The sequence below is a fragment of the Electrona antarctica genome (assembly GCF_951216825.1).
Source record: "Electrona antarctica genome assembly, chromosome: 22".
Classification (NCBI taxonomy): domain Eukaryota; kingdom Metazoa; phylum Chordata; class Actinopteri; order Myctophiformes; family Myctophidae; genus Electrona; species Electrona antarctica.
Window position 1 is genome coordinate 32,954,017 of NC_136805.1, and position 19,939 is coordinate 32,973,955.

General features: G+C 44.0%; 3 protein-coding genes across 3 annotated transcripts in view; 1 reads left to right on the plus strand and 2 right to left on the minus strand.

Annotated features, from left to right (window-relative positions):
* Window positions 1-951: 951 nt before the first annotated feature.
* Window positions 952-19,939, minus strand: part of rnf213b (ring finger protein 213b) — a 48,974-nt gene continuing 29,986 nt past the window's right edge. Inside the window, exons 50-63 of the mRNA XM_079492343.1 lie at window positions 19,767-19,867; window positions 19,519-19,669; window positions 18,368-18,533; window positions 17,981-18,075; window positions 8,722-8,976; window positions 7,711-7,843; window positions 7,436-7,519; window positions 6,171-6,351; window positions 5,436-5,640; window positions 4,862-4,939; window positions 3,968-4,165; window positions 3,701-3,790; window positions 2,962-3,143; window positions 952-1,657 (exon numbers count right to left, since the gene is read on the minus strand). Of these exons, the coding sequence (XP_079348469.1) occupies window positions 1,519-1,657; window positions 2,962-3,143; window positions 3,701-3,790; window positions 3,968-4,165; window positions 4,862-4,939; window positions 5,436-5,640; window positions 6,171-6,351; window positions 7,436-7,519; window positions 7,711-7,843; window positions 8,722-8,976; window positions 17,981-18,075; window positions 18,368-18,533; window positions 19,519-19,669; window positions 19,767-19,867 (2,058 nt within the window). The 3' untranslated portion in view covers window positions 952-1,518. The remainder of the gene's footprint in view (window positions 1,658-2,961; window positions 3,144-3,700; window positions 3,791-3,967; window positions 4,166-4,861; window positions 4,940-5,435; window positions 5,641-6,170; window positions 6,352-7,435; window positions 7,520-7,710; window positions 7,844-8,721; window positions 8,977-17,980; window positions 18,076-18,367; window positions 18,534-19,518; window positions 19,670-19,766; window positions 19,868-19,939) is intronic.
* On the minus strand, window positions 10,533-11,189 carry LOC306915920 (tRNA N(3)-cytidine methyltransferase METTL6-like; the record flags this gene model as incomplete). The annotated part of the gene is made up of 1 exon (XM_079493590.1): window positions 10,533-11,189. The coding sequence occupies one exon, from the start codon at window positions 11,187-11,189 to the stop codon at window positions 10,533-10,535; it is 657 nt and encodes a 218-aa protein (XP_079349716.1).
* On the plus strand, window positions 13,425-16,439 carry LOC306915536 (unconventional myosin-Id-like; the record flags this gene model as incomplete). Its single annotated transcript, XM_079492914.1, has 1 exon — window positions 13,425-16,439. The coding sequence occupies one exon, from the start codon at window positions 13,425-13,427 to the stop codon at window positions 16,437-16,439; it is 3,015 nt and encodes a 1,004-aa protein (XP_079349040.1).

Sequence of the window (19,939 nt, forward strand, 5' to 3'; positions counted from 1 at the left end):
GTATTCCGTTTTAATAATACTCCTCCTCCATCAACAACAGAAAAACATTAACGAAACAAACGCGCAACATCTTCTCTCTGCTCTGCTGTGGCAACAAAACACCACGACTCCGCCCACCGAAGGCCGTGATTGGCCGCCGTGGCACATTGTCCGGCTCGTGCGAGCGTCCGATTGGACGCGAAGAGGTGTCAGTTTACATGTTGAAGGGACGAGCAACGGGGGGGCGTGGACTTCATTAGAGACGTTCGGTTGACATTGCACTCAGACAGAGATGACAAACTGAAAGGAGGGCTTTTCAAAAGCATACATTCTAAAAAATGATATAGATCAGTGGTTTTTAACCAGTGGTCCTTGAGGGGGTTCCAGGTGGTCCCCATCTAAAGGATGGAAAGTTTGTAACCAAATGCACCCTTATACAGTAGATATTAAACTGTTACAATACATTGTTGTTAAACATCTGCATTACTTAGTTAATTTACAAGAAGTCTACACCATACAGAATGTAAAATAATTGTTATTTTGATCAACATTTGCCTGTTATGTCTGCTGTTATCGACATCAATACAGCATGGAATTGTTGGCAAAATCTTATCGACAAAATATTCTAAGTTTTGGGTTTGAGAGGCTAAATGTCATCAAATGGTGGTCCGTGGCTCAAATGCCGAATAAATAATGGGCCTTGATATGAAAAGGGTTGAAAACCACTGTTATAGGTTGTAACTCTGCACTTGTATGTATACATCCATTCACGTTTTGGAGGTCAATTCATTTACGCTTATAGAATTATAGCTCAGTTAAGCCACATGGATACAATGCATTATTGATCATTCTTTATTCCACAAAGCGTATCTCTCGCTCTCTATTACATATTATTGATATGTAATACATGTCAGACTCAGTATATTATTATATTACATATCTGTAAAATTGATCCACAGTTGCGAACACAATTAGAAAATAAAGAAAAATAAAGATTCGTAATAATACATTTACTTTATAGAAAGGCACATAATCACATTTGATTGATAGGTTCTACTTGTACTTTCTACACCTTCCGATAACATGGACAGCAACTTAAACATAGTAAAAGAAAAAATCATTTATAACATTATTCATGCATTCTTCTAAATTAGCAGATGTGATGCATTGTGAGCTTGTAGATATAGGCTATTTAAGAAGGAAAAAAATGAAAGCGCTTAATTAGACAATATTTTTGAACAACAGAAAGCCTGCAAATATGTTTAGCACGCTACAATCAATGCTGTATTGGAATGATGCACTGTAACAAAAACAAAAAACTAAATTGTGAGTATTATAGAGGGTATGCAAATGCATAAAGTGAATGGCAAATCGAGTGGCAAAGTCAGTTTAACGTCGTGTAACGTTGTTTAATGCAATCAGATAGGACTTCTCTGTTTGGATGTATGGGCTGTCAAGGACAGAGAGTTGTTTTTCGCCACTCAGTAGGCGTTCCTGCATAACGTCCGGGTATGATGATGATGTGGCTGTGGAAATGATCTATCTTTTCCTGAACTCTACAGCCATCTTCCACGCTTCAGCCCCTTTCTCCAGAGTGATGTGGTCTGGTAGAGATTCAAGCCCAGGCAGAGGGGGAACATTCTTCCGCTCCAAGTGGATCTCCAGTGTGGACCTGATGCTGGTGGAGACATTAGCAGACCATTAAAATGAAGACCTGGAACGCATCTGTGTCACCTTAGTTTTTAACTACTTTAAAGGAGCATTCAGTGATTTGGGTGATTTGGAAAACCACCCAGTCCGTCCCGGTAACACATGCACGCTCTACAGTGGGGGCAAGTGCAACAGGCCAACAGCATGTGCACCAAGGCCCGCCCCCACTCGATCATGATTGGAGGAAGGCCCCTCTCATCCTGATTGGATGAAGGTTTTGCCACCCGCCACCAGAACTGAAACTAGGGTTTTTTGACCCCAGGGGCTCACTGGGGACAGGGAGGAACTCCTTATATGGTCAGCACACTCTATAGTAGGGAGGATTATCCAGAAAAAAAGAAAAAATAAGTGATATTTGAATTAAGTCAAATCACTGAATATACCTTTAACCATTATTTTAAACTTTAGCTGTTGATGAATAGCAGATATATACAAGCTCTTGCGCACCACTCGGAGCTTGTAGATCTGCTATTTTAGAAATATCGTGAAAAGGTGTGCAAATCTTTGAATGTGTATTCTTTCACAGCAAACGTTTTTAACTCATCTTTGCTTCTGGGGGGAGGGGGGGTGTCCCTAGAACAACATTTTCAGATGGGGGTCGGTGGCCAATTCCATATAATTTATGGGGTCCTTGACATGAAATAGTTTGAGAACCACTGACATAGAAACTGTCACGATTTAGAAGACATTGGTGGAATCTGGTCAACGGGTTAGGGAGAGAGGGTGGAAAGAGGAGCAACAGTTAGCATTGCACCCATTGTTTTCTCCACATGCATTCCTATTCACCAATCACTTCCCTGTCCAGCTGCCGACTCGGTAGATCTGACCTGGGCTGGCAGACTGCGTATAGCTTAAGCCCCCTTTCCTCCGGGCGACAGATGGTCGCAGGGGTCACACACACACACTCTGGTCACTAGGAGTCAAAAGGCCCAGGATTGTAAGGGACATCCCAGGGTGAGAGACCCCCACACTTCACTGTGATTGAAAGTGTCCATCCACGTTCAATGGATTCCTTTGTACAGCCGCGCTAATCTCCGGACTTACAATGGGCACACTTCTAGCAGTTCTGAGATCAAGAAAATGTCTTATCCCCAGCAAATACATTTCTGGAAGCGTGGAAAATATTTGACTGCTTTGTGAACACATTATATCTCGTTCCCTTCCACTGATTCTAAACTGTCAAATGGTCAGCATGTCTTTAGTTGTGGGTACTCAATTATGCAGGTACCATAGGAGTGAATAGAAATGCTATTGATACGATAGAATGCTTACTCCCAGTGTGGTTGGTAGGCCTCGGCCTCTGGCATGGAGTTGCTCGTCTTCAGAAGAAGAATTTCATGCAACTCCAGAGAAAAGGCGTCCGTATCTGTGACAGCAAGGAAAACCTTCATCTCTCTCCTCTCCTCCACAGACAGACTCTGCTGGAATGCTGAAGGCAGTCTCTGAAATGGATCCTGCAACGAGATGACAGTCAATGGCAATCAAAACCCAATTCATGTCTTTCCAGCATGAAATAAAAATAAAGAATCCAAACACTTTCAGCAGATCTACAAGCTCACAATGCGTTGCGCTGTGATGCGTTGTAAGCTTTAGATTGTCGATTTTCGAAATAATTTAGAATTAAGTGGTTAAGTGGCTCACTCGTTAAATGGTTAAAAACGTCAAATCGCCCCCCTTAATAATTATTGGTGGAAATCAGGGAAGGAATTCAAATAATGCACTTTATTATTGTTAAGGTCAAACACTGAGCGCAAGCCATGTCGGACGGCACACTTTCCATGGATTTACAGCCCTGAGAGTTTATCCCTCTGTGGTCTTTGAGGTCAGTCCCTGGCAGTGAGCAGGGGTCACATGAATGAAAAGCTTCACTCCAGAGCCAAGTATGTTGTGGGCAGCAGCAAGCTAGGGGTCGTTTCATGAATGGCTTTTGAGTTTCGTCTCTGCAAGTGGTATATCCAGAAAACTGTGAAGCAGATTTTTCGTTTTAAACAGAGGTTAATATGTGTCTAACCTGCTTGCGGCTCAGCATGAGCTCAGATTTCCAGCAGGTAAGGAGCTGCCAGGTGAAGGTGCTATGCTCCAATTTACTATCACCAAGGGCCTGGAATAAAAAATTGTTTAAATGAGTTTTGATTTCCTTTATACTTTGTCAAAAAGTACACATCAGTAAAGTGAGGGAAATACCACTATTATATTAGCAGAGACCAGCAACAAGATAGTTGAATGAATCTCACAATCACTGCAGTCAATTAAAAGGAAACGGCCCTCAGGTTTATACCTTGACCACAGTGTCGGAGATCTGCGGGCCCATCTGCAGCGAATCAGTGAGGAAGGACAGGAGGTGATCTCGGGGATCCCCGCCGGTCTTCCCCAGGAAGCGCAATGCGATCTCCACCACGAACACGGCGTCACAAACATCGGTGTACGACCGCAGCACTGTCCTCACTGCACCGCTCACCGAGCCCTTCAACGGCTCCTGCAGGGTTGAACCACATAACAGACATAAGAGCACAGAGTAGCTGTCAGCAGGCAACTGAGTGGCGCTGAGCGGAGCGGGGTGGGACGGGTTGGGGGGTTGGATGCTCTCCCGGTGAATGGAAGCTGAAATACGTTTCGGGTGAAGGAATGTGACCTACAGCTACAACATAAAGAGGCCTCTTCAAATCCCATAGGAGGAACTACTGTGTATATACGGTGTATATACTTGGGCTTATCGTCACTGTCTGTCGAGCAGAAACCTTGTAATCAACTTTTCATGTTTTATGTTTCTTCTTTTGAATACTTTGGAATTATATGTCCAAAATACTAGGGACGGCAGGTTGAAAGTGCATAAGTCTAAATAAAAAACTACTCACATGCTCGCACGCCTGTCCTGCCGTATACGCGGGCTACGCGACCGCCTAGGGTCCCGGGAGTTGCTAGAGCCCCCCCGAACATGCCCTCAAAGTCATGTTTTGAACTGAGCAGATTGGACTTTCCGTTCCAGAGATAATTGGCAAAACACCACCCCCGCTTCGGGCCCCCAGATGGATAGGGCCGGTGTAACCATTATCCCGAATGGCAGTTGCAAGGAGCTGCATTGGTGTGCCAAAATTGTTTTGTTGCAAGGAGTAGCGACTAGTTCCGTTGGTGTGCTTTGGGCCTAAGAAGTCACACATTATACTGCACTCACCTGATGAATCCTGTCTCTGACCTCGGCTAGAACCACAGAGAAGTCCTGCAGGTGTCTGTTCAAGTACCTCGACGTGTCCTGATGATAGTAAGACAGGTATTACGACGTGTTCTGGTTAGAACAGTGGTTTTCAACCCTTTTCATATCAAGGTCCATTATTTATTCGGCATTTGAGCCGTTTGATGATATTTAGCCACCATTTGATGACATTCAGCATCTCAGATCAAAGAAAACAAAAAAAAGACAAGAAGAAAAGAAATATATATTTTGTTGTTGTTGGATAGGATCATATTGTCCACAATTCCATTCTGTATTGATGTTGGTGCCATAGGAGAGATAACAGACATTAAACAACATTTTTGTAGACTTCTTGTAAATTAAGTAATGCAGATGTTTAACAATAATATTAACTTTTGAGAGCGTAAAATTAAATCATTTGGTTTCATGTTACGCTCTCAAGAGCTAAAAAGGGTCCATTTGGTTATCAACTGTCCTTCATAATAGCTGGGGACCACTTGGAACCCCCTCAAGGACCACTGGTGGTCTCCGGACCACTGGTCTAATCCATTCTCACCACTTGTATGAGTGGTTTCCCGGCCAGGAAGCGACGAGCCAGCTGCGTTTGGATTCCCATCAGGTTGTAAGTGCTGTCCGTCTCCCTGCCTTTCCTCAGGGTGTAGTGGCAGTTGGCCAACACCAGAGGGAGCAGCTCTCTCTCAGGGTGGCAGAGGGTCAGCTGTGTCTCAGACACCCCCTCTAGTAGAATACTGTAGGACTCACTGTGGGAACACATTCAATATTCAAATTCCACTCAGACTACAGGTGAGTGATACGGTGATACCGTTTTGAAACTGAAAATGTCAATTAGAAGAAATGACACCCGTGTGAAGTTAGGGGCGCTCTTATCATCGTACATCATCATGACGTAAAATAGACACTAAAGGTCTATTTGTTCAGACACTATGATGTAAAATTGTCCATTCATTGTTAATGTTTGTGTAGGACAAAGTTTGTGGACAGACCAGGCCATTTTGCCATTTCGGTTGACGAAAATATATTTTAAAATATCTTCAAATTTGATTTATTTATTTCCATTTCTGCTAAGCAAGCTAGCTATATATGCATAGATGATTTCGATTTACGAAACGGAAGTGGGGAGGAGGCTTCACTTCCGCTTTATCGCTTGCTCATGATCAGAGCTTCCGTTCTCCAGTCCAGACAGTATGAGGGAAGCATTTGAAAATTGCGAGAGGCAACATAACAGTCTGGCAAGTAACGCGAGACTATGGTGAAAGTGAACTCAACTAACCTGTCGTCTTGGCGGCTCAGTTTCCTGGCCGCTCTCACTAAGGAGTTGTGAGTCTCTGACAGGAAGTCTAGCAGTATTCGAAGGCATGAGCCAGGGCCACGTCGACACGGCACGAGGAACTCCCCAGAGCTGTCCACGGTCACCTCCATCTCACACAGCTGCACCTCCACTCCCAGGTCCGCTGTGGACCGCAGTTACAGTTGGGTGCCACCGATATTGTTCCTTATCATTTGACCCATTTAGGCCTGACCTCAAAATTTAAAAAAGATCCTTCTAAATCCTCCAGTTTTCTGGAATAAATATTTCCACGATTTAAAAAAAATAGCATACCTACAAGCTCGTAGCGCGCCACTCGGTGGCGCGCTATGAGCTTGTAGATCTGCTATTTTTCAATAGCTAAATTATAACATAATGTTTAAAACACCAAAAGGGGTTCCCGCCCAAATGGTTAACTGTCCTTTTGCGCAGATCACGCAAACCTCAGCAAAAAGAAAAGGACAATATCGATGGCCTCCAACTGTAGCAAAATGGACCTGAGTTGCGACTAGGGATGTCCTGATCCGATCGCGTGATCGAAAGAGCGAAAGAAACCAAACGTGACCGGGACATCCCTAGTATCAATATTATATCCATATCATGATATTAGACTGAATATTGTCTGTGATTTTGGAATGCATTTTACTATTGTGATATGGCATAAGTGTTCTATAAAAATATAAATATCGGATTGGGAAAAATCGATATCGGCAGATACTCAAAATCAGATGATCGGAATCTGATCGGGAGTAAAAAAAACCTGATCGGGACATCCCTAGTTGCAATTGTACTTTTTTTTAACGCTACACCAAATCTCTTAGCCAGAAACAAATTGATCTACAAGCTCAGAAGCGTGTGAGCTTGAATCAGGAAAAGCTGCCCCGGGCCCACCTGTTCTCAATTTTTAACCTTGACCTTGATTGAGATCCTGACCTTTTGACTTTTCAACCCTAAAGTTAATCATGGCTTCGGGGCAGTTAACTGATCCTTCCCCACCACCACGTTTCATGAAATTTCCGCCCCATCTGTTCTCAACTTATTTTGTTCAAAGGAAGACAGACAGACATACATACAGGAGCGATTACAATACCCTGCCATGCGTTGCTGCGGGCAGGGCAGTTACAGGGTAGGAATTTTAGGCTTGTAATAATGCGCGAGGTCAAACTCAGGGCTATGCAACCAAAAGTTGGCAAAGGGTACTATAGGAGTGTTTTAGAGTATGTGCTTACAGTTGTTGGCCACCTCCAGTCTGAGGCGATTCCAGACCCCAATGAATGTCGTTATCCTATCAAGCAGCAGCTTCCTCTGGTATCCTACAAAGGATGAGAGTGGTCTGGTTAGAGCACACATGTGTGTGTGTGTGTGTGTGTGTGTGTGTGTGTGTGTGTGTGTGTGTGTGTGTGTGTGTGTGTGTGTGTGTGTGACGTGATGGTGACATTCACTTATATCAATGGGGGAGTACATTTAATAAGAACTAAAGAAGAATGCTGGGATATTGTTATACCTGTTGGTATCTGTTGTAACATCTGCGCAATGCTCTGGTGTGTATGTTCCGACACCAGGGGAAATGCCCTTAAAAGGTCTGACTGCAACGCAGCCAGCTCAGGCAGATGATGCAACTGTCTCACACACTGGATCTATGGACAGATGCAAAGATGGAACTGATCAATATAGGTTTAACTTGCTGACCACTGACCTCTGGCATAATATTCTCTTTCTGTATGTGGATAGGCCTGTCACAATTATTACATAATTGCCTAATCGCAATTATTTGAGATAATCGCAATTATTTTTTAAATAATCGTCAATCGTTTCCATGTTGAACAATGTCCATAAATGTTTCAAAAATAGCAGAAATAGCAGATCTACAAGCTTAGGTGTAAGCTTGTAGATCAACTATTTTGATGAAAAAAATAGAGCCAGTGATTTCTATGTATATTTAAGAAATTCATAAAATCTGCCCTGTGCAATTTTTGATTATGAAGGCTAAAACATGTAACGTTCCAATGTTCAAAGCAAAAAAACACAATTAAGCTGCTATAAGCAATAATATGTCAAACTTTTAATTACCTTTTTTTTGCACATTCTGCAGTGCACATTCTGCAGTCAAAGATTTTCCTAGAAACTTTGTCATTGGTCGATTTGGCTGTCTACTTCCTGATTGGTTAGTCATTTCGACCGGGTTTTTTTCGACCAACGACAAAGCTTATAGGAACATATTTGAATGCAGATTGTGGCCCCTAGATGTGTCACAGAGACTAAACATTTTGTGGGAGCATTTTACTCATTGCTGGCTCTCTGGGCAGCACACCTAAACCTAACCTTAACCCATGTCTAACCAATGACTAGTCTAAACTAAGTATGCACCCCCTCTGAAAAAAAAAAGTCATTAAAAATGTAGCTTATAGCTACTTTAAATCGTTAATCAGAATTATCTGTGTGACAATCATCTTAAATTTGTAATCCCTATTATGTGGATAAGTGCTCCAATCAACAAGGTGTACACAGGAGGTACCTTGTTGAGGAACAGGGTGAGCAGGGGTACAGAGGCGCGTCCCTGGTCCTGTCCAACCAGCTGAGAGAAGCGCTCCACGGTCAGTGTCCCGGACAGACTCCAGAAAGAGGAGCGGTGTGTGGGACAGTCAGAGGCCAGGGGGGACAACATGGGAGCGGGGTCCCCGTAGAGGAGCTTCATCAGGGGGCTTCCGCCGTCAAGCTTGTCGTCGGCACTGATTCTCTCCTGGGCCTCGGCGAGCCTTTCCCTCAGATGCTGAGAACAATAAAGTTGAAAGTTAAAAATTGAAAAGTGTTACTACTGAACTGAACAATACTGAGCAAGTTTATGTTGTGAATGTATTTTTGTTTGAGCTGAGCTAAGAGGATCTTAAGACCTGCAACGCATCTGTGTCACCGTAGCTTTTAACCACTTGAACCATTATTTTATACTTTGGCTGTTGATAAATAGCAGATATACAAGCTCATAGCACGAGCTTGTAGATCTGCTATTTTTTGAAAAAGCGTGAAAAATGTGGCGCAAATCTTTGAATATCTAAATATTCTCTCACAGCGGACGATTTTCACTCAGATCTTGGCTTTCTGGGGGTCCATGGAACAACATATTTTGAGATGGGGTTGACAGCCAAATACATACAGTATAATATTTGAGGTCCTTACAATTTACAATTTAGGCATTTAGCAAAAATCCAGAGCGACTTACAGTAAGCAAGGACAAACACAAAATTGTGGTAATACATCAAATACATCAAATATTGTCATCGAGAATCATACGTAAGCTAAGGACCTAACATCTGTCTATTGAAACTATGCGTATACACTATACTATAGAGTGCTATGTAGTATAGTGTATACGCATATACACTATACTATACATAGCGCCCTCCCATTAGAGAAGGCGCTCTCTAAGAGGCTGGTGTTGCTTGAAGCAGCACCAGCTATGTCTACATAAAATGCTATCTAAATTACACAAGTTGAACCTTTGCATATGCCTGTAAGGTCGTTGAGGCCAGGGCAAGTGCTACGGCAAGTGCTATGGGCTAAGATGGAGTCTGAAGAGGTGGGTTTTCAGACTACGGCGGAAGATTGGAAGAAGTGAGTCTGCGGTTCTGATTGCAATGGTTTGGGACGTGTGGAGCGATGTGCCGGTGTTTTTAGTGAATGTTCTTCCAGCTTCCCTGCGTTGGCTGATCTGAGCGCGCGGGAGGTTTTGTAGGGTCCGATCAGACAAATGACGGGTCATCTGTCAATAGGAGACTCAGTAGGAGACTCTTTGAGTCCCCTCCGGCCATCAAATTATTGGTTTAGGAATGCAACAAAAACAACCAAAGTCTCCATGAATTCAAGGCTTCATGAAGTGACAGAAATAAGTCATTTGTTGGGCGAACTACTCCTTTAAGGGCACGGTCACACATCTGCCGAGGTGAAATCCATATCTTGTTGTGCTGATTGAAGGCACTGCACGATGTGACGCACGCAAAGATATTTTTTGCTGGTTTCTAGTCTGTTTGAATGAAAGCGGTTGCTGGTCACACATGGATAAATGACCACCAAGTGAGGTAAACCATACATAGGCCTACTTCTTCCTGTCAAATGTTCACCAAGGTTTGAACTCCACACGAGGCAGAAGATGGGAATTTGCTTCACCATAGGAAGCATGCCCATTCACTTACACAGAATGGAAGAGAATGGAAGGCAAATATTTAGTTTGCACATCATGAGTGATGCTGCTGCTCGTCCATTAATCATGCATGTCATTTTCAGGGCGGAGCATTCTAAAGTATATATGTTTATCTGGGGTTATGTATAACATCAGGAGCTCTGTGATTGCCCAGGCTTGGTGTATTTGCTATGGAGGAATACTCTGAGGACACATGAGCCCTCTTTTTTGTTGATGGTTTCTCTGAGGACATAGTCATTGACCACACAGTTGAAACCTGCCGCGTCAAACAACTCAGCCAGGAGCTCTTTAGAGAAGAAGTAGGACCTAGTACCGTCCGGTCGGACATAGAAGTTGTCGCCCAGCTTGCTGCCAGCTTTAAAGCGAAGCATGGCGTGATCATTAAGGCCATAGTCTTTGAACAGGACAGTACCTCCTGGCTTTAACACCTTGCAGATGTTCTCCAGAGCCTGCCTCATCTTGTCAGGGTGGATGCCTGACAGGACAAAGATAAGTGTAACCACATCCACGCTGGCCTCTGGCACATTGTCCCTCAAATCACTGTGGGTCAGGTCACACTGGAAGGCACAACAACGCTCAGGGCAACACAATGGATTTAGCTTGACAAAGTCCACAACTCGGGGTGAGAAGTCACAGGCGTAAACAAATATATTGAGATCCTCTTCCAGGAGGGGGAAGATACAGTTTCCTACCCCACAGCCTGCTTCAAGCAACACCAGCCAGGCCTGACACACACAGACATCTCCATATACTGTAAGGGCATTTCGGTCGGATCGGCGGTGCAACATAGGTGTGAGGGCCGCATAGCGCCATAACCTTTAGTATATATATCCTATATTCATTTGGCTAATGGGAGGGCGCTCAGTCACACATAACCATAAACAAATCTGATACACCCATGCATATATAGGCAGAACTTAACGTTAAGTTTTTTTTAAGTTCTTTTTTTAGTGTGTGTGTGTGTGCGCGTTTTTTTTTCTTTTTTTAAAAAAAAGTTTTCTTTAAGTTTTTTTTTGTAAGTTTTTTTTAAGTTTCTTTTTTTTAAGTTACACCTTTCTTAAGTTACTCACTTTATCAAAGTCCTTTATCATAACTAACCTGTAATCCACTATAGTTTTGTGAAAAGTTATTAAATCTGTATATTATTTTCGTAATCAACACTCAATGTGAGGCCCATGTTGTCGGTCTTTCAACATATTTTGTATTTATTGTGACAAAACCTTCTCTAAAATTACACAAATATTTGTGACTCTTCCTGATACTATTTGCTATGTAATCCATGAACATTAATGGTTTCATCATTAATAAAGGTATGATCTTTTCACTATTTGGAACGTCACACCAAATGATTTAGTGTCACACCGTATGATCATATCTTCATTTTTCAAAGCAAACTGTGTTTTAACCTACCTATTAGTGAGTACTGAACTTTACAGATTGATTAAACAATTACTCAGGAAAAACAGCAACAGGAAAATTGCTTTAACATTGAATAACATGCAATGACTGAATAAAACAAAATTAAACACATTTTATTGTGGATAGTTGCAGATTTTAGGTGTAGCTGTTTAAAACAAATGTTTAAATGGACAAAAGAAACATGGGTCTTTGTTATTTATTGTTTTATCTGTAGGAAAATACAGTTTGCATCATATGGTGTGACAAAAAAGCAACATAGATTTACATGTAATTATGACCAAAAAATCTAATAACTTTAGCTTTTTTAATGAAAAAGGTGTCACACCCACAGACACTCGGATGAGTCGCATTGGTCAGCGTTCCAACAAGATCGTATTTCATGGAAATGTTAAAATGATAATTCACTACAGACACCTGTCATGCTATTGTAAATATGCAAGTGCTGAGCAGCCTTACTGAAGAAGGACCTCTCTATCCCAATGGGTGTCCAAACAATTGCCTGTTGAAATTTCCCAAAATGGTGTCACACAATATGATTTTGGTTTGGGGGACAAAATCTTTTTGATCAGAAATGACTGAAAACATTATGCTTGGACTTTGAAAAGATTAGGCTCACAAATAGACATCTATATTATATTTATGGAATTTTTTAAATAATTTTAGCATTTTCTCCCCTTAATTTTATTCAAGTTCCTACTTTGAGAAACAGGGCCAGGACAGTCGCACCATATGAGTTTTGCTATGTTTGGTTGAAAATTCTGAAGAAATGAGGAATGAAATGTTTTAAACTTGAGTATGTTCACATGAAGCATAATGTCCTGCACAATATTCAGAAGGTTTTTGACAAATATATTTTTTATTTATACGCGTTTGACACTGAGGACAGCAAAGGACAGCATGTCACGTCACCCACCCGTGTGTTTTGTGTGTGATACAGCTGCGCCCTCTGGTGGCGGGCCGGTGGTGTTACAGCGTGACACACAGACACACACAGACAGACAGACAGACAGTTTAGGCCAGCTTCTATAGTTAGTGCTCACTGCGTTCACAATCACTGCGTTCACAATAACGTGCCCATATATAGGCATGTCACTATGACTCATGTATGGTATAACCATAACATGCCCATATATAGGCATGTCACTATGACTCATGTACGGTATAACCATAACATGCCCATATATAGGCATGTCACTACGACTCATGTAGGGTATAACCATAAAAAGGCTTTCACGTCATCCAGGTTTGTTTACATAAGGTTGCCATGATCACTCAATATGTCTGAGTGAGTCCAGGTTGCTATGGTTACCACTGTTGCTAGTCAGAATACACAGAGACCTCTGACATCACAAACTCCATATTTGTTGACACCTGACCTGACATTCCATATATGGGCATGGATGACTCAGCGTGACATCAGCACTACCCAGATGGGTATTTAAGCCCACCGTCCTGAAGTGTCACAATTATAACAAGCTGCACTGCTCACTTCACTGCCACTCACTCTGTGCCATCCTTTGGATCAAACGGGCAGACACATCACTTATCGAACATCTTACACACCCTTTTTTGAAGTAATTTTAAACAACATTTAGTGTTCAGCTATGGCAGAACACGAGAGTCGTGAGTTTGGTAAGGCCGACTTTGTTCTTCTGGACAACGTTTCTCTGGAAGAACTCTTGGCCAACCTCAAACTTAGGTTCGAGAAGGGGAGAATCTACTCCTACATCGGAGAGGTGCTGGTCTCTGTCAATCCGTACCGCGCGATGAACATCTACGGGCGCGACGCCATCGAACGGTACGAGGGCCGGGAGCTGTATGAGAGGCCGCCGCACCTGTTTGCCATCGCTGACGCTGCCTACAAAGCCATGAAGAGACGAAACAAAGACACCTGCATCGTCATTTCAGGAGAAAGTGGGGCGGGGAAGACGGAAGCCAGCAAGTACATAATGCAATACATCACCTCCATCACCAACCCCAATCGGAGGGCTGAAGTGGAAAGAGTGAAGAACATGCTGCTCAAATCCAACTGCGTCCTGGAGGCCTTCGGCAACGCCAAGACCAACCGCAACGACAATTCCAGCCGATTCGGCAAGTACATGGACATCAACTTTGACTTCAAGGGAGACCCGATCGGTGGTCACATCAGCAACTACCTGCTGGAGAAGTCCAGGGTTATTGTCCAGCAGAAAGGAGAGAGAAGTTTTCACTCGTTTTACCAGCTGCTGAGCGGAGCTCCTGAGTCCCTGCTACGTTCTCTGCACATCAAGAAGGATCCAACAACCTACAACTACATAAAGGTGGGAGGTAATGTCAAGTCTTGTATTAACGACGGTGCAGAATTCAAAGCTGTGGCCGACGCCATGAAAGTGATTGGCTTCACAGGCGATGAGATCCAGACCGTTTACAAGATCCTGTCTGCCATCCTCCATCTGGGGAACCTGACGTTCGGGGTGGACAGAGATGTGATACGGATTGAGAACTCCAAAGTGGTGTCTGTGATTGCGGAGCTACTGTCCACCAAGGTGGAGAACGTGGAGAAGGCTCTGCTCTACCGCACCATTGCATCGGGCAGAGACATCATCGACAAACAGCACACGTTACAGGAGGCCAGCTATGGACGAGATGCATTAGCCAAGGCCATGTATGAGCGTCTGTTTTGCTGGATCGTGGGTCATATCAATGACACCATCGATGTGAAAGACTACGATTCCAGAGTCTGTGGGAATAACACAGTCATTGGGGTGCTGGATATCTATGGCTTTGAGATCTTCCAGAACAACAGCTTTGAGCAGTTCTGCATCAACTACTGCAACGAGAAACTGCAGCAGCTCTTCATCCAGTTGGTTCTGAAGCAGGAACAGGATGAGTACCAGAGAGAAGGCATCCCCTGGAAACACATTGACTACTTCAACAATCACGTCATCGTAGATCTGGTGGAACAGCAGCACAAAGGAATCTTCTCTGTGCTTGACGAGGCTTGCATGAATGTGGGCAAAGTCACTGATGAGGTCTTCTTGTCCAGACTCGACAACAAGCTGTCAAAACATGCACATTACACCAGCCGCATGCTCTCACCCACTGACAAGAGTTTGGAGTTTCACAAAGACTTCCGTATAAGGCATTATGCAGGAGATGTGGCGTACTCTGTGGTGGGTTTTATTGACAAGAACAAAGACACTCTCTTCCAGGACTTCAAGAGGCTGCTGTGCAACAGTTCCAACCCTGTGCTGAAGGAAATGTGGCCGGAAGGCAAGCTGAGCATCACCGAGGTTACCAAGCGCCCCCCGACTGCCGGCACCCTCTTCAAGAACTCCATGATCTCATTGGCGGAAAACCTGGCTTGCAAAGAACCCTACTACGTGCGCTGCATCAAGCCCAATGACGTCAAGTCCCCTCGGCTGTTTGAGTATGAGCGCTGCCAACACCAGGTGGAGTACCTGGGGCTCCTGGAGAATGTCCGAGTTCGGCGCGCCGGCTTCGCTTACCGACAGACTTATCCCCGCTTCCTACAGAGGTATAAGATGATCTCAGAGTCCACGTGGCCCAATCATAAGCTACAGTCGGACAAGGATGCAGTGAGGAGGCTTATGCAGGGCTGTGGCTTCGACCACGACGTGGCCTACGGCAAGACCAAGGTCTTCGTCCGCACACCACGCACCCTCGTTAGCCTTGAGGAGCAGCGCACCGACATGGCCCGAAAAATAGTCGTCCTCCTTCAGAAGGTGTGGCGTGGAGCCATAGCCAGAATGCGCTACAGACGGATGCGTGCTGGGCTCATCATCCTGCGGGCTTACCGCCGCTACAAAGTCGAGTCCTATATCCGCGAGGTAAACGGGCGCTTCAAAAATGTGAGCTCCATGAAAGACCACGGCAGGCATGTCGAGTGGCCCACAGCACCCAAAATCCTCCACGAGTTTGAGGAGTCCCTCCAGAACCTCTATGACAAATGGTGGGCGTGGACACTGATCAAAGGGCTGTCTCCAGAGGAGGCCATGCACGTGAGGGCCAAGGTTGCCACCCTGGAGGCTCTGAAGGGTCAAAGGTCAGACCTGGGCCTGCAGAGAGCCTGGGAGGGCAACTACCTGAAGCGGGACAGCCCCGATACGGCTTCTCTGTTTACATTGGTGTCCAACCAACTGCAACGGAAGGACAAGTTCATGAGAGTTCTGTTCGCCTGCAACGTGCGCAAGATCAACGCTTTCCACAGGGCGGAGGACCGCACGGTGCTGATCACCGACCGCCACCTGTACAAGATGGACCCCCTCAAGCAGTACAAGACCATGAAGAGCATCCCCCTCTACAACGTGACAGGGTTGAGCGTGTCCCCGGGGAAGGACCAGCTGGTTGTGTTCCACACCAGGGACAACAGGGACCTGGTGGTGTGCCTGAAGGGCATGGTGCCCGCCACCGACAGCCGCATCGGGGAGCTGGTCGGCGTCCTGCTCAGCCACTTCAAGAGCGAAGGGAGGAGGCTGCTGGTGAACATAACCAGTCCCGTCCAGTGCAGCATGAATGGCAGGAAGCGCACTGTCACCGTGGAGCCCAAGGCCACCCAATTACAGCCTGACTTCACCAAGATGCGGTCGGGTTACATTCTGGCTGTGCCCGGAAACTAAGCACAGACGGATGTGAACAGGGACAACGCTCCACACGTCCCAGACTCTTCTCCCTTCTGGCTCCAAAACTATGGAATGAACATCCCATTGCAATCAGAACTGCAGACTCACTCCCAATCTTCCGCCGTAGTCTGAAAACTCACCTCTTCAGACTCACCTCTTCAGAAATGTATGTAGATAAATATAGATAGCATATTATGTAGATATATTACTCTATACTGTATACTCATAGTTTCATTGTACTGTACAGATATTCTACTGTTAGACAGATGTTAGGTTCTGAGCTTGCTTATGATCTTTGATGACAATTTCTATGTATTTGATGTATTACCATGTGTTGTTTTTGCTTACTGTAAATCCTCTGGATTAATGCTTAAATTGTAAATTGTAAGGACCTTTTTTGGTGCTATCCTTTTAGTCCAAGGGTTTGACTGTACTCTGTTGCTGTTTGCATTTCTGTCTAATAAAGTAATCAATCAATCAAGTTCCCTGCATAACATCTCGATTATGAAATGTATCCGGAATATCAAATTACGCCAAACATGTTAATACAGTACATTCACTATGGGAAATAATACACCACAAAAGAGGTAATTAATACAAGCGAAACAAATCAAAAGCCAATAGTGTCATCATGTTCCACAGCAAAATCAGATAATGATGGTTGTAAATCGACATATTGTAATGTGTTACTAATAAACAAATTAAATAATAATTATAATAATACAAATAAATTAATTAATCAAATTAATCAAATTACAATAATATCCAATTAATATTTGGTTTATGTTAGCTGGCATATACCGTCTAACGTAAACCTTGGTATGAATGAGTGAATTGTAAAGCGCTTTGGTTAACCCATTTAGGCCTGAGGCCGATTCTAAAAAGGCCTTCTAAATCCTGACCTAAGTTTTCTGAAAAACTTCAAATATTTATATAGCAGCATAATCTTTTTTTACATTTTTGAATACTATACATACTGTACAGAACCCAAAAATAGGTTCCCGGCCTGAAGGGGTAAAACACCAAAAGGGGTTCCCGCCCAGAATGGGTTAAAGGCACTATATAAATTGCCACCTGATGAAGGCCAGTCTTGGCCGAAACATCGTGTCACTATATGTCTGTTTTAAAAACACTATGGAGCAGAGCTGTTGTGCGGACTTCTATTTCTTTTACACGGTATCAACCTTTGTCCAGCACCAGCGAGGGACTGGGTGTGCGCAACCCTCTTGTTTATCCCATTTTGGGCGGGAACCCCTTTTGGTGTTAGCATTATGTTATGCTTTAGCTATTGAAAAATAGCAGATCTACAAGCTCATAGCGCGCCACCGAGTGGCGCGCTACGAGCTTGTAGGTCTGCTATTTTTGAAAAATCGAAGAACGACTGACATAGAAACATAGCTTTTTCAGAAAACTGTCAGGATGTAGAAGAGATTTTTAGAATCTGATATCAGGTCAAAATGGGTTATTATGTTTTTTTAAACTATATAAAATGCACCATTTACCATTTCAACGGACTCAGGGGAAGTACTAATCCTTACCGTAACTACTGGATTAATAGCAGCACTGCAGACTAGTTTCTCCCAGTCCTCTCGGCCACGCCTTGAAGACAGGTCGGCCCTCGAGTGGCGAGAGCCTGTAATTCAAAGGAGTTGGGTCATACATACACTGTTACACAAAGAGAGAGCCAGAAAGTGGATCATCTAGGACAGTGGTTTTCAACCAGTGGTCCGGGGACCACCAGTGGTCCTCGAAGGGATTCCAGGTGGTCCCCAGTTAGTGGAAGAGTGGTTCTCAACCTTTTCAGGCCGTGACCTTCAATTGTCACTTTACTGTCATCTGGTGGTCCCCCAACATCATGTGGGGACCACCCTGGGGGTCCCGACCCACAGGTTGAAAATCACTGATCCAAAGGGTCATTTCAGCACCTGTAGAAGACTCCGTGAAGGTGTGCAGAACCAGGTGAACGGTAACAGCGGTGTCATCCATGTTCTGGTCCAGTATGCGGCCGAGGGTCTTCACGTCCCTCTCAAGGTGAGCCCACAGGAAAGCCAGAACGTCACGCGTGGTGGGCTGGATCATGTCGCTCACCCCCTTCAACACACACAGACAACACAGTGTTATGATTTCAGTTTTTCCATATTTTTCACATAAGCTTGCAGAGACGCAGACCACCTATCTTGATTTATTAATTTTGGTCTGTTAAAAAAATGGTTAACCGAACAACCAAACCTATGACCATGTACAGTCTAATAGTCTAGTGCACCTGACAGTGTATCCTGTGCAATACTGCACTTTATGCACAAGTTACTTTAGTTACAATTCTGTATTTCCCTATAAAAAAACATTGCTAAACCATATAGATGCACTTTATACCTTGTACTTTGTTTCTTGTATGTTTTTATGCTTTGTCACATAGTGTAACGTGCCTCACTCCCTGCCTGTTTCGTTTTTATGCTTTGTGTTGGGACTGCGGATGAAAATGAGCATCTTTGCTAAAAAAAGGTTGCATTTTTTATGTAATCAATGTCCATTAACACTTTAATTGCCCGGAACTATTTAATCCATTACGTTCATGCGCCCAGTCGATTTATAAACACGGACGCCTTTTCCGGACGGACCGGCTGGAAGTTCATGATGTTGTGTAGCAGCTAACAATAGCCACAGCACTTTAGAATCGATCGACAACAACGGGAGACAAGAATAAATCTATCGAGACTAGCGACTGGACCACGGAGCGCCGTCTAACACAGGATCTTTTTTTCAGAAAAAGACGGGATGATTTAGATCGCGATTTATGAACGTTTTAAGATTTTCGTGGTCATCAGCTAAACAGAGGAGGGAGTTTTTTGATGACGTCTCAGTCTTGCGCGTCACCGAAGAGAGCCCAGCAGGCGCGCCTGGGCTATACAGCCAGGCGATCTGTTCTCGTATCAATAAACTTCGTCTTTAGGACAATACTTCGTCCTGAGCGTCGGGCGTTACTAATAGAAAGGACAAAGAACTTCGTCCTGGGCGATTAATCTGTTAATATGCACTGCCCCGTCGAAATAAACAAATAAAGTGAAGTAAATCTCACCTGGTGTTGGCTTACAGCACCCTGTAGCATGGCCAGGTGTGTGAGCAGCCTCAGGATACAGGACTGGGCAGGCGTCATCTGTCTTTCTGGGGCTTCAGACCTTTGATGAGCGTCGCCCAGTATGTGGCCTGTCCGTGTCTGATCTCCAACACTTCATACACATAAGAAGAACACGTGCAGGATGATTATAACAATGTCACAGAGCTGGCTGGTGGTTTTGTTGGTTAGCTTATTACCGTACTACGTACCTGTTTTGTACAGGTGTGAAGCCACTGACTGGAACGTAACTTTGCCCACCAATTGGTATTCCACAGTCGGGGCATTTTGATACAGTCTTTGGTTTTCCACACTTTGAAGGACGAAACAATGGAATATGAATAAAAAATCTTTTGGAGTGAATTTCTTTCTTTGACAAGTATTC